Here is a 14714-nt window from a genome sequence, read left to right on the forward strand (position 1 = left end):
ACCGCTAACGTTTTCTTCCAGGCACACCTCAGAAAAGCACAAGCTTTAGCCACCCTAGGCAAGGTGGAGGAAGCACTCAGAGAATTTCTCTACTGTGTATCCCTTGATGGAAAGAACAAGAAAGCCAGAATTGAAGCTCAGAGGGTGAGTTGAATAACCCAGTGTCAGCTGCCTAGTGGACCCCCACCACTTTGTCTTCCTAGGGAGAATGATGAAGATGCGACCCTCCTCAGTATCTGTGATCCTGAGTGGGTGGTTCTCTGGGTTTAAGGGTCATGAGAGAGATGCCAACTGATTGCCCAGAAGCACTGCCGCTCTGGTATGTACTATCAAATTGGCAGCTCCTACTGTTTTTGTAGGAGCCAGTGAAGAATGTTTTGCCTTAGAGTCAGTGGGATAGAAACCACACTGCACCAAGTAAGCTAACCTGGGGGTGAAGGGTCACTGAGGATAGTCTGCTTGTCGATGAGAGATCAGGAGCCAGGGGGTGGGGACTGCTTGCAGCTGTATGACTTTGCTTTGCCTCAGTCACACGTCTCACCAGCCACACATGGAGGACAGCTCCCAGGAAAGGACACTGATGATCTCCACATTGCTTGCCACATACAGAACTCAAAACTTCACCTCCTCTGCTAGAAAACTCAACGCAGTGTCTCAGAAATTCAAGTCAGAATCCATTGTGAAACAATCCGATTAGTCCCTCCAATTCTTGGGCCCCGGAGATTGTGGCCATAAAACAAATACCATGAGAAATACCAAGGACTTGGCTGAAGGGTCAAGCATCCTCATTTGATCCTCAAATGACTTTGTCATTTATCCTAATATATTCTTCTGGTGTCTGGAAGTGAGATGCTGACGTTCGGTGGTTGTATTTGGTTTCCTGTCCCCATACACCATTCAACACCAGACCTAAGCCCTCCTATCCATTTATAATAGTTTGACAGGGAAAGGGGGAAGAAAGTGAGCAAGAGACAGAACTGTTTTCTGAAGACTCTAGAACAGAATTTTTAGCAAAACTGATAAAGTTGGCAGAGGCCAGACTCTGGATTTTCTGACTCTGGCATAGAATTAATTCCCTGTCTAGAAAAAAAATGGCCTGGTTTGTGTATGTGGATAAGGTTTCATTGAAAGGGGCATGGCTCAGGTAGACTTATTTAGCAATCTATGGGCCGTTCCTAAAACTTCGGTGTGGTCTGTTCATAGTCTAACAGGACCTGAGCATGTAAGCCACTTGGTTAGTCCTCTCTGTAGAAGGGTCCACATCATCCCCATAGCCTCGCTGTTATTTCTCATCATGTTATAGATGAGACAAATAGGTGCAGACTCTAAGGCTCAGTGACTTTCTTTCGTTCATTCCTCGGGTGGCCCAAGAGGTTCTGGTATTATAAGCTGAACTAACTTCTCTCTTCAGTTTGCTTTCAAGGATGGCCTGTTGTCATTTCGATACCTGCCTGATGAAAGACAAGGCACTGTGGGAAACTCTAGAGACACAAGAAGGCCTAAGTTCCTCGTGGAACTTGTAATATTTTGTTGGTGAAGATGACTGCCAGGCAGTAAAAATGAATGTGTGCTTAAATTAATGGTTATAAAATTCTGAAATTAATGTAAGAATTTGGAGGCAATTTTCTGCTGAGTGTCATGGAGCTCTAACAGCCATGTAAATACAGTGAGCGGCATCAACTGTGCGTTCACGGGATTATCCCAGTTATAGGGCTAAACATTTGCAAACGGTCCAGATGCGCTAGACATCGATAAGCCTCCTTAGAACCCACAGCCCTATGCTTTATTTTAAACTACAGATTCTTAACCCAGTTGGGTCTTTCTCTGGTTGAAATTATATCAGAATGGACTTTCATTCATGTGGAACGATTATTCTCACTGAAAGCTGACCCTAACTTGTGTTTTCCAGAACCATTGAGAAGCTCTGTTCGGAGATCTTAGGTAGTAATGCTAAGAAGGGCACGGTTGTATTATTCCTGCCTTCTTTCTTTAGATTCTGACTCCTGGCCTCCTTTTCCTCACACTACCTTCTGTCTTTTCAATTTTGTACCCGGGGCCTAGATGGCCCCCTTCAGGGAGACTGTCTCCGAAGTGGATAGACCCTTTTGGGTCCCTTAGTAGGGTTTCTGTGAGCCAACATTGATTCCTAGGGATGAGTTAGCTCTGAGAGATTACATTTATGACCCTGGGTATTGTGTGCCTTTCCACCTTTGTCAGCTTATGCCTCGAAAGTAGGGGTTTTAACAGTGGAGGGAAGCAGAAACATGTCTCTGAGGAGTTGAGGCACCTGAGTGCTAGAATACATCCTTGGATGTAGAAACACCTTTCTCATTTCCATGAGGGTGATGTGCATTTAGTAGGCAGTTATCTCTGGCTGGAAGAAAGACTTATTTCGTGACAGACTTCCAGTGCTGAGTGAGAGGAAATAGTTTAAAGTTCAGTCCCGTGGTCTGCAGAGAACGTGAAAGGGCAGGTGCGATCAGAGAGATGTGAGTACTGAGGCGAGGCAGCTCTCAAGCTCAACTTTAAAGGCTGAGGAGGGCTTCTGTGCGGAGAAAGCGCTGAGGCAGAAAGGAGCGTCACGAAGAAACTGCGAAGGACAGACAAGAGAACAAACCAAACTTTGTGTTTAGTGTTTTTTTTTTTTTTCAAGTTCTCTTGATTAAGTAAGGCTCCCGATTATGTAGACTGAACTACAGTGTCAGGCATTCTCTAGTGAGCCTCCAAACATGGCAGGGTCGACTAGGTGAGAAACATTTGAGTGCCTTTGAGAAGCCCGTTGACATGCCCTCTCTTTTGCTTTCTTCCTCTCTCTCTCTCTCTCTCTCTCTCTCTCTCTCTCTCTCTCTCTCTCACACACACACACACACACACACACACACACACACACACATGCACAGGTAGATAGATAGATAGATAGATAGATAGATAGATAGATAGATAGATAGATAGATAGATACTTACATACAGTCCCTGACCCCTGATTGGCACAGGTGAGAACTGAAGCAAGAATGTGAACAACTAACGCTGCAGCTTGCACTCAACTGCGTTCCTTTGTCTCCTAGACCCTTTCCTTCTACTCAACTTCTCCCTCATCGGTATATCCGATTGGAGGCGAACCTGACACTTTATACAGAGATGACCAGGGAGAGGAAGAGGCTGAAAGGAGAGAGGAAGTCTGAGCTCTGCTGTCCTAACATTTAATCACTCAGGTCCCCAGCTCTGAAGGGATTTAAAAAAAATCCAGGTGTGATGATGGGGGACTCGAAACAGACAGACGGAGAAAAACAGCAATAAGGAACCCAGTGTAGATTTGTGGACCTCTCTGCCCACGAAGCTGCTGCGGGCTTGACTCTGTATTCTTCAGCTAAGCTGTCTTGTTTGCTTTGCTATTGCTATGGTAAACTCCATGATCCAAAGGAGCCTAGGAAAGAGAGGGTTTTCTTTCTTTACACATTCTGGGTTGCAGTCTGTCACTGAGGAAAGTCAGGGCAGGAACTCACGGCAGGAACTCGGAGGTAGGAACTCCTGCAGAAGCCCTGGAGGAATCTGCTTACTGGCTTGTGTCTCAGGGTCACGTTCAGCTACATTTCTCAGACATACTGGGAGCACCTGCCCAGGGGTGGCACTCCCCAGAGGGTGCTTATCTTCCTGCATTAACCATTAAACAAGGAAATACCTACACAAACTTGCCTACAGGCCAATCTGATGTAGGCATTTTCTCAATTTAATCACCCTCTTCCCAGGATGACCTAGTTTTTATCAACTTGACAAAAACAAACAACGAAAAATGAAAAACAAAACAAAACAAAATAACCCCACTAACCAGTACAGGCATCTCTTCTGACTTAACTCCTATGTTTCCTTTGGTTCAGACAGATTTACAAGCTCCATTGCAGGTATTTCTGCAAAATGGTGGCACCATAGAGGTGGCTCTTAACCTTGGTTAAATAACAAAGGCATTATAACAAAGGCATTTGCCTTGCCTTCTCTGGGTCATATTTCAGACCTTGGGGGACTGGAGCTGGACCCAGGAACCAACATTTTCATGAGTTCCTAGGTGACTTATTTGATAAAAAATACATGTATTTTACTTTTTAATATGTGTATGTGTTTGAATCTGTGTGTGGGTATTTGCACATGAGTACTGACACCTCTGGGTGTCAGAGGTGTCCGCCATCGCTGGAGCTGGACTTACAGGTGATCGTGAGCCACCTTACATGTGTGTTGGGAATCGGACTTGGATCTTCATACAAAACCAGTATGTGCTCTTAATAACTAAGTGATTTCTTGTATCCCTGTCCCCCGCTCCTAGATGATATTGATGTGTGTTGATGCAACAACCTCTCCTTAGTGTGTCTAGGGACACCGCTCCAAGGCTTCCTCAATGGAGTTTTGCCTTGCAAGCTGTGCTCTCTCGTCCCCCATCCCTCCCCCTTCACCTTAGTCTAGCACCTGTAGAAACTTGAGTAGTGAAGTCCTTCTGTTTTATGTCACAGCTTCTCTTTAGTCTCTTTTCACCATCAGTCCCGGGGGAGTCTCAGGAACATTCTCCCGATATCCTGAAGCTGTTGGCACCTCACCCTAGATTAAAGGAACACGTAGAGTCAATGGCTACTGAAGGCACCAGCCATAATCTACCAAAGTTGTCACAGGTAAAACTCAACTCACCCAGCTCGCTCATGATACTTCGTTTGGCTCTTTTGTGGGCACACGAGAAGTGAGCCCTACCTCTTCTACTTTGGTTCCTGAGTGAAAAAGAAACATGTAGTCGATAATGGCTGTGTCCTTTGCTTAAAGCTACAACTGGGAATTTCAGGCATGCTCCAAAAGTTGATTTATTGGTTACTTTATTTGTAGTCTTGGTCAGATCTGGAAATAGAAAGATTTGATAGAAGTATAAAGAGATTGGCCCACTTCCCTTGGAACCCCGTAATTGGGGTGTGCTTATTGGTTTCAGCTTTGGGGCACATTCAAGCTGATGGCCTTTGAGCACCAGTGAGAGTTTTGTGCAAGGGTGACTCCATTTGGGGAGCAAATGGAGGGAATTTCTTGTTCTTGCACCATGCCTTCCATATAAGTAGGCTTCTCATGCACATTTCTAGCAAAGTAGAGGTGCGAGAGTTGACTTGAGAGTGAAGACAAGTATTTGTAGTTTTCTTTGAAAACAAGGGAACCGAATGCAGAGGGTTGGGGCATTAGGAGCTGGCCTTTCTAGCACAGGGTAAGTGGGCAGAAGTTGGGGCTCAAAAAAAAACCAGACTTTAAGCAAGATTTAACATTGAATTGCTGGGCACCTTTGGGGAGCAGTTTCCATTTGTGCCTGAAGTTCCTCACTTGTATATAAGCCCTGGATGCTCACTTCTTCCCAGTTTTTGTGTCTGCTCTAGAGAAGGAATAAAACGCATGGCGGCTGGTTTTTCTTGGTAAAGGCAGAACTTGGAATATCTCCTGAAATCAGAGAGTCCCCAGTGGTCATTAGTGATGACTAAGGCAGCTAACACGAGGACCCAGGGTCTGCAGTGGGGAATTCTACTTGCCACTCAGTCTGAAATGAAGGAAACAGAGCTTCTGGCTTTCCAACGTGAGCAGACTGGGGAGCAGCAAGTGTATTTTCACCCAAGCATTGTTTTGCAAGGCCTTGGGGTCTTATGTGGACAGTGCTCTGGGCTAATGGAAAGTCAAGACTGTATTGTTATTTAATTTAGCACTTGAGAACCCCTGGGATGTAGGATGAGAAAAGCCACATCCTCTCCTTTCCTCTCCACTTCTGTTTCTTCCCGCCTGTGTCCACTAGGATTGCTGGCAAGGGTAGAGGAGAAACACGGAAAGTGAGCCTTTTGCTGTCAAATATTGATTCCGATTGCAGAAGAGAGCTTCTCCGGAGCACTGTGCATAAGCACATCTTTGCAATTACTTCTAGTTCCTCTTCCCAGTACCTTCCTAGTGGACCAAATTCTCTAAAAGGCTAGAGACCAGCTAGTATGCCAAACTATTATGTCTCTTTTTCAGACTTTTCACCCAAAATTGAGGAAAAGGAATGGATTGTCCCCTGCTCCTTTGATGAAACTAGCATACAGCCCTGGAGCATGGGCTGCTTTGGAAGGCCTGTACAGAGCTGGCCCCAAAGCCTTTCCTAAAGTCCTTTGAAGAATGGCTATGAATGACGGCAAGGGTGAGAGGAAGTATCCGGTAACAGGATACCCCTCACAGAATGCTTTCCTTTCCTCGAAGACCACTGGGGAGTGATTTGGATAAGAGGGAAGAGTGGTGCCTTCCCTTACAGTCCCCTTTCTCCCCTGCCCAGGAAGCTTTTCCTCCCATGTGCCTTTTGGCCGTGCCTAGGGAAGTCCCCTAACTCTATTTAAGCAAGGCAAGTCTTTGACATAGATTGGGTGTGAGCAGTAAGCCCCATGACTGGCCCTCCATTGAGTTATGTATCCACTGAGAGCTCAGGAGTGAAGAGCAGAATTATGTTGTTTCCTTTTTTGTCCCCTCAGGGGACAATATTGGAGGACGATATTGGTCTCTAGTCGATTCTGATATCTGGCTTTTGCTTCATCTAGGAAAGCCCAGAGCTTCCACACTGTTCAAGTCAGGAGGAAGCAACAGCTCAGGGAGAAAGCAGCAGCCTGAAGAACTCAGCTCAAGTAAAGGTGGGGAGTCAAGAGGACAAAGGAAAAGATCAGGAAGAAGAGAAGCGCAATGCTGCCTCCATCAGGACCGGCAAATGCCAGGAAAAGAAAAGGAACCATTGCCAAGTTGATGAAGACCAAGAAGACCCGGATGTGCCTAATAAAGTCCCCAAACAAGGTACTAATTCCACCCATGGAGAAAGGAACTTAATGCAGATGACTGGGCTCACTGACATATGTAGTTTCCCTCGTTTTTTTTAGGGGGGGGAGGGGGGAACCTCTGGCTCTGAGTTTGTGACCTAGCTCTGGCACTCACCAGCTGTTAAATCCCAGGGGTTGCTGTGAGGTTTCTCTGAATGTGCTGGGTAGCCGCCACACGGGAATGTGCCAGGTGATAATTAGCATCCGTAGTCAAGACAATCGGGGGTAGGTACCCCATCAAGTAACACCATCCCATGCTTTCCGTCATGTCACTTTCTTCCAGGCCGACCATTTCCTGCCCTCATCCCTGGTCTGGTAATGTAGGATGGGAAAGGTGTGGTTTTGTCTCACTTAGTTGTGTTCTGAGAAGCAGGCTCCCTTATCTTTCCAAGATTAAGTGTGAGCTTTGAAGACCTGGTTCACTCCATGGAGTTGCCACTGCTGCTAATGAATTTGAATGCTCATCAGGAGCTCTAGCCTTGGCCTTCTGTCTATGGAGACTGCTCAAACACCCCCTGGAAGTCCACTTTAGGGAATGCCTGGCAATTGCTCAGGCAGCCACCAAATTAAACTCTGGGGGAAGTTTGAAAACTTTTTTTTTTCACTCAGAAGTACTTATCTGTAAAACCAAGTTGATGCTGCTCTGACTTGCTGTGTTCTAAATCACAGATCACCCTGCTGATGAGGGGGCCAAACCTGATCTCAGTATTCGGCTTACATCCCTTGATGTGACTGACCTTGAATGCGCACTGTGTATGAGGTATGTGACTTGGGTCATCACTTAACTGTCTGCTAGTTCCTTCTCTTTGGTGGTTGGGCCTTTCCCACTAGTAACTCTTGAGTTAGTTAGTATGTAAAATCATGGCCCAGATGAGATGGGAATCACATGGTCACGAGAACGCTGGTGTCCCCAGCTTACAAATGGTGTTCTTTACATCCTTAAATCGTGATGTCAAAAGATCTGGGGAGTGGCAAAGCAAAAAAGGTCAAAAACTGATAGGCCATAAGCAGAACATGTCTATTTGGTCCTCATTAGATCTGATGTTGTTATGACTGACTGTACAGAAACAGGGCATACACTTGCCCGCTGGTCATGATCCCATGAACTTATCCCAGCCTGTCTCACATTATTGCTCGAGCCTTCGAGGTATTTGAACTTGTGACCCTGAATCTAAGCTGCTACATTAAGGACTCAAGGGTTAATATCAATGCCATAAACATTTTCTTTGGAAACCAAAGAGAAGCCTACACTGGTGTGTATTTTATGCTGTCTAAAGAACAGTAAGTATGATTCTTGGTCAAGCATTTTCCTTCCAACTAGTATGTTATCTATACTTCCTCGGGGCTCTAAAGAGCAGATTATCCATATAGAAAGATTCTCTGATGTGGTCTGGTCACCACTTTGAAATGTAATAGTTTATTTCATTTCCTAGCTGTGGCGTAGTAGCTGAGAGAAAGGGCTCTGAAGCCACTGTTGGGACCCTAGCTCTTCCCACCTACAGACTCTGTCCTAGAGCAAGTGACATTCTCTGCCACTCTTTTTTCTTTAGTAAAGTAGAAAACAGGGCAGTGAATTCCAGAGCTGTGATGACTGATTAAGAAAAACTATTCAATGCCTAGAGTAGTGTCTGGAATACAGAGAGTACTCAAAAAATTAACAGTTTTTTCTTCTTACCCAGAGGTCTTTCATGTTAGATCCATAGACCTCCGAGGAAGCTCTTTGTGTATATTCAAATAGATCCATGAATTCACTAAAGTAATAAGCAAAAGTGTGTGTGTGTGTGTGTGTGTGTGTGTGTGTGTGTGTGTGTGGCTGTGCATATTTCTAAGAGGAAAGCACATAGCATTCATTAGATTCTCAAATGAGGTGACTTTCTCCAAAAGTATTAAGAAAGAACTGAGACACTTGAACAAATGTTTGCCTGTCCTTTGCGAGCTTATTCCTCTCCTATTGGTCATGTGAGTTTATATTCTGAATGACTTTTCTTAATCATCTGATTAAGAATTAACTATTACCTAAAACATAGACTTTTCTTTGAGAAAATATACTTGGGTCTAGGGGAGTAGCTCAGTGGGAGAGGACTTGGCTACCATTCATGAGGTTCTGGATTTAATAATCAGTATCACAACAATAATAGTAAAATAATAATACACAAAAAAATCTGTCGTAGCAAGATTTGTTCTTAAGCATAGACAGGTCTTAGCCAGTCATCAAACTAAGCTGCAAACACAGTCAGGAGTCCGCTTAGGTGGTGTAGACAAGAGTGTGATGAACGGTAGAAGCGGATCCCACCCCTCACAGCAGAGAGGCAAGTGCATCATGCTAAACCAAGGTAGGAGACAGCAAAAACCTGCTTTCAAGCCGAGAAGGGCTTCAGTACCCCCTGAATCAGTGGCTTTAAAGCCCATGATAGGCACTGTGAAGTAGATTTAATTTGGCTTCCTCAGAAAGAGCAGGTCTTTGTTCTGCTTAACCCTCCTTAACACTCCTGCCAAAACCCGGGTGAGCCACAATCAAACATACAGACTCATCCTGTTTGTGTTTTCCCTGTGGAATCAAAATCCTGAGGTTGAAATTCTTTTGTTCGTCTTCCTTTTCTTTTCCTCTTTCATCTTCTTTGTCCCTAACCACAAGGGACTTTGTAGAAGAGTTAGGAATCTGGTTCAAGAAATAAACACATGGAGGATAAGCACCCCATCTAGTTCACACCCCCTAAGCTTAAAAGCCACTGTGTCCCTCTTTCTGACCCCTTGTTCCTTCTTTGCCCAGAGTAGCTAGCTGTTATGTAGGCTACTAAATTATAGCTAGACTCTCGCTGTCTTATGGTGTAAGGAACCTGGCTAGCCTAGAGGACTTTTTGATTAGAAGCTCTTAACACTTCAGCGGTTGGGAAGAGACATGCAGCTTCCCTTCCAACAGGCTCGGTCTGGAAGTTCCACATCAGATGCCGACGGAATTTCTTTAGTGTGGATGCCCTCGCCTGTGTTTTCTAAGCTTCAAAAGTTCCTTTTCCCACTTGTAGCCATTGGTATTTTTGTCACGATTGTTGGTGGGTTTTGTTTTGGCCCTGGTGTGTCTTTGGAGGAGCGGCTTTGTATTTGGCTACTTTTCTTGTTGCTCTGACTAAATATTTGACAAGAAGCAATTTCAGGGAGGAAGTGTTTATTCTGGCTTGCCTTTGGCGGGTTGGTTCTCTCATGGTGAGGCAGGCCTAACAGCAGGTGGGCAAAGTGTGGCTGTAAGATCAGGAGCCCTGCCTCTAGCTCACATTGAGTTCCTAATACACAGGAAACAAGCCCTGAGGAATGTCATTGCTTAGCTCACTGGCTCCTTTTCAGTCAAGATCCCAGCCCAGGCCATGCATGGCACTTCCCACAGTTCAAATGGGTCTTTCCACCTCCGACTAACGTAGACAATCTCTCACAAGTGTCCTGGAGGGTTCTCTCTTTGTGAATCTAGATCCATCAGGTTGGCAATGGGTATTAACCGTCACGGGTCTAAAATCACAGGTAGTTTCAAGCTGCTTGGGTGTGAATTTGACACTTGTACTACCTGTCCAAGATTCTAGACTGAAATCTAAGCCCTGGTGGAGAAAGGGGAGACAAAGCATGAATTTATACGTTTTGATTCGAGAGAGGAAATAGATTGGGTGGTAAGTTTCACAGTTCGGAAAGGGTGGCAAGTGTGAGTGGAGGCCAGGGGGAGCAGCCAGCACACACTGCAATCCCAGCACTTGGGACGTCCATGTGGGGAGGGTGAATTTTTTGGCTACATAGTGAGTTCAAGGCCATTCTGGGCTACAGGAGGCCCTATTATTCTAAAAAGTGGAAGAGTAATTGGAGAGTACCTAAACGAAACCCTTTCTCTGTCTTCAAGTCAACACTGCTGAATTGGAAGGACTCCATTAAGGGAAGTCTGCCCCAATGACCCCCACATCTCAGAATCCTGCCCTGCAATCATTAGGGGCATGAAATTCTCCTTGAGGTTTATCTGGCACGCATCGCTGGAGCCATTGGGGCTCATCTCTGGGCTTCTGTATAATTCTGTATTTTGAGATATGAAATGAGACTGTTTGCTATCTGAACTAGTTCTCTGGTGGCATAGTGACACAGGCGATGAGCAAAAGGATCCGTTTTAAATATAATCTTGTTATAGCTCCCTAAGTCACTGGGTATTAAGGTAGTTTGCTTTCCTTTCCTTCTCTCTTTCCCTCCCGCTTCTTTTTCTCTCTTTGCTGTAAGCTGATAGCAAAAGAACACAGTGCAAGGCTGTCACTGGTTGGGAAAGATAGCTCTTTGCAGATAAGCCAGACGTTTTATCTGGACTGACATCTAAGGGAAGGCATTTTTTTCTTACTATTGTTTACCACATCGCTCTGATAATGTGAAATGCTTTCTTGTGAGACAAGCCAGCCCTGCTCTGATTTAAAGCTGTCTCCCTGAAGTGTTTTCAAAACCCTTATCTAAAGTGCAAAAAGGACAGACGTCCCAGTATATGCCTCTCTCTCTTCGTAGGTAAGACGCTTTGTGTGTCTCTCTCTGCAGAGCAGAGGGAGGAGGGTGAGTGGCAGAAAGGGAAGGAGCAAAGTGTTTGTGGAAGTGCACTTGTGCGGGCAGATGTCGGCTGAATGGCTGGAATGCAGTTGAATATAAGGGCACATGTAGTCCTAGCTGTCTTGTAGACCGAAAGAGGAAGATTAATTGTGGAGTCAGATTTGATTATACATCCCAAGCTTTCTGTCTACCAGCTAGCTCTGTAATCTTGGGCATGTTATTTCGTCTGCTTGCAGTTTAATTTCCTCAGCAGAAAAATAGTTTATCATAATTGCCACTTATTAATATATAAAGTAAATTTTAATGAAAAATAGTGTTGCGCACAACCATAAATACAGCAGGATAAATATAATTATGGTCTTAAAAGAGGAGTAGTCTCAATCATCAAGCTCTCAAGAAAAAATGGTTTTGTATATTAGCAGTAGATAGAATTTATCAATCATCCTCATATGTATAATCAATAATATGTAAAAGTATTCAGATATCGTGAGTCTGGAGGTATATGCCTATAATACCAATACTCAGAAGTTTGAAGCAGGTGAATTAGGAGTTACAGGCCAGCCTGAGCTACAGAGTGAGAACCCGCCCCCGAGAAACAGCAGGGGTGAGGAATCTAGGGGAGGCAGCACATAGTTCTAATCCCAGTGAGCAAGAAACTGAGGCAAGAGGCTTGCCAGTGCTCTTAGGCTAATGGTGCTATAGAAAAAGACCTTATCTTAAAAAAACAAACAAACAACAAAGAATGGGTAGTTGTGGGGCGCTCCTTTAATCCCAGCACTGGGGAGGCAGAGGCAGGCAGACCTCTGTGAGTTCAAGGCCAGCCTGATCTACAAAGTGGGTTCAAGACAGCCAGGGCTACGTAGATAAATCCTGTCTCGAAAATTAAAAAATGCAAACAAACAAAGAAACAAAAAAGCCCAAACAAACAAAGATTTGGAGATGTGGGTTAGTGATAGAACACTCCCCTTACTTGTATAAGGCCTTGGGTTTTATTTACATACATACATACACACACACACACACACACACACACACACACACACACACACACCCTATAACAGTCAAATTCACAGAATTCGAGTATTCAAGAAATAATTATTCTATTTTGGCAGTTGTGGTTTGATCAACTCGATGGTTCTTGAATCAGCCCTGAAATCATACTTCAGAAAGCCATGTTGTATTGCAAAATATATATGCTCTGAAGAAAAGATTGTAAAGACTCATGTAACCACTTGGTGCAAGAGGAGTAAGACCTCAGCAGGACCGCAGAAACTGTCCATATGCCTTTTCGCAAAGGACCATACTTAACAACTCCTACGGTGGTTTCAGGCATTTGTATGGTCTACAGTTGCTGGTCCTGTTTGGAGAGGCTTACTTCGGGTAGCCTTGCTGGAGGAGGTGCATCCCTGGCGGCAGGCATTGAGTTTTCCAACCTAACACCCCCAGATCACCCTCTGTGTTACCTGTTGGAGGTCTGAAGGATGAGCTATCCGGTTCCAGCTTCCAGCTCCAGCCACTTTGTCTGTAACCTCCTGGAACCATAAGCCTCATAGAAACTGTCTCTTCTATAAAGGTTGCCTTGGTCAGGGCGTTCTCTCGCAGCAATATAAAAGTGACTACTGTAACCTCCAAGCTACACTCTTGAGTTCTAGTTTGTTCCTTCTTATAAGTTCGCCATGTGTATTTGCAGCTGTAAATGGTATACTCTGATTTGGCCTAAATTGTAAAACTTAGATTGAATTTTAATATATTTCTTCAGTCTGGTTGCTTCTTTTAAAGTCCGTATCAACATGTAAGTGGTTTGTTCATTTTCATTAGCGCACAGCGTCTCATTGTGTGAGTGTACCACAGTCTCCTCGTTCTATTCTAGATGGGTACTTAGCTGGGCTGGCTCTAGTTTAGAAATATCACGGATGGCCACTGTTTTTGCGTGTGCCAGTGTTTGCCTGGTTTTCTACTATGTTATTGGTTTTCCCTACTGCTTTGGGTGTGTTTTTCTTACAAGTTCTAGGTATATTTTAGATACAAGCTTTTTCTTACCTGAGCATGGCAAGCACTTTCCCTTTGCCCTTTTAGTTATGCGTTTAGATGAACTTAAAAATTCTTTTTTTTTGGGGGGGGGTTTGAGACAGGGTTTCTCTGTAGCTTTGGAGCCTGTCCTGGAACTAACTCTATAGACCAGGCTGGTCTCGAACTCACAGAGATCCGCCTGCCTCTGCCTCCCAAGTAATGGGATTAAAGGCGTGCGCCACCATCGCCCAGCACTTAAAAATTCTTAATCTTAGTGCAGTTGAAATTAGTGATCTTCTCACTTATAGTTAGTGTTTCTTCGAGTTTTCTCTACTTTCAATCTCTGTTTCATCAACATTGTTCTCCGATTTTATGTTCTGGAAGTTGTTTTTCTTTTCAGATTTATTTTTTTTTTCACATCACCTGGAATTGATTTTTGTGTGTTGTATAAAAGATGGCCCACTTTCATGTCTCTGTCCAGATAGCCGCTCTAACCTTTATACAGATTGTTTGTGCTTTCAAACCCTCCCGTGGCCCTGTTTGAAAATGTCACATTTGTCATAAGTCAAGAATCCATGCCTGGTTCTATTCCTGAGCTTTCTATTCTGTTCTATGGTTCTATTTTTCCTTGTGCTGGTACATACTGTTTTAACCATCGTAGCTTTATAATAAGTTCTGATGCTTAGTAAAGCAAGTCCTCCCACATCCTTGTTCTTCAGATGTGTCTTGGCTCTCAGCCCTTTGCATTTCCTTATTGCATTTAGAAAGTTGCTTGCCAAGTTTTTCCTCAAACAAATCAACCAATAAAATAACTCATTGGGATGTATTGAGGTGCACCAAATGTTTACAGTTCTTTTCTAATTGATTTTTTGAGACTATCATATCTGAGTCCTGTATTTACATTATTTTCAGCTCTCCCTTTCCCCCTCCAACTCCTCCTGTGTCTCCTTCCTCCTTCTCAAATCATTGACATCTTCTATTGACCTCTAATTAAATATGTGTGATACCATATACCACGAGGCTCACAACCTCTTGCTCTAAATTGAACACTCTTGGGAAGTCAAAAGAAGCTGGCCAAGATTTGTCTCATCTTTCTCAATGTAAAAGCCACTTGCTCCTCCTCCTCCTCCTCCTCCTCCTCTTATTTATTTATTTATTTATTTATTTTTGAGACATGGTTTCTCTGTGTAACAGCTCTAGCTGTCCTGGAACTTGTTCTATAGACCAGGCTGGCCTCGAACTCACAGAGATCCGCCTTCCTCTGCCTTCTGAGTGCTGGGATTAAAGGTGTGTACCACCATCGTCCGGCTGAGC

General features: G+C 44.2%; 1 protein-coding gene across 1 annotated transcript in view; it reads left to right on the forward strand.

The window, feature by feature from the left end:
* The window catches only part of Lonrf3 (LON peptidase N-terminal domain and ring finger 3), a 38541-nt gene that overhangs the window by 6744 nt on the left and 17083 nt on the right, over window positions 1–14714 (forward strand). Inside the window, exons 3-6 of the mRNA XM_050121923.1 lie at window positions 22–144; window positions 4500–4655; window positions 6567–6813; window positions 7506–7596. Of these exons, the coding sequence (XP_049977880.1) occupies window positions 22–144; window positions 4500–4655; window positions 6567–6813; window positions 7506–7596 (617 nt within the window). The remainder of the gene's footprint in view (window positions 1–21; window positions 145–4499; window positions 4656–6566; window positions 6814–7505; window positions 7597–14714) is intronic.

This window comes from Alexandromys fortis, unplaced genomic scaffold, assembly GCF_014885135.2.
Source record: "Alexandromys fortis isolate MF-2015 unplaced genomic scaffold, M_Fortis_MF-2015_v1.1 scaffold_189, whole genome shotgun sequence".
Classification (NCBI taxonomy): Eukaryota; Metazoa; Chordata; class Mammalia; order Rodentia; family Cricetidae; genus Alexandromys; species Alexandromys fortis.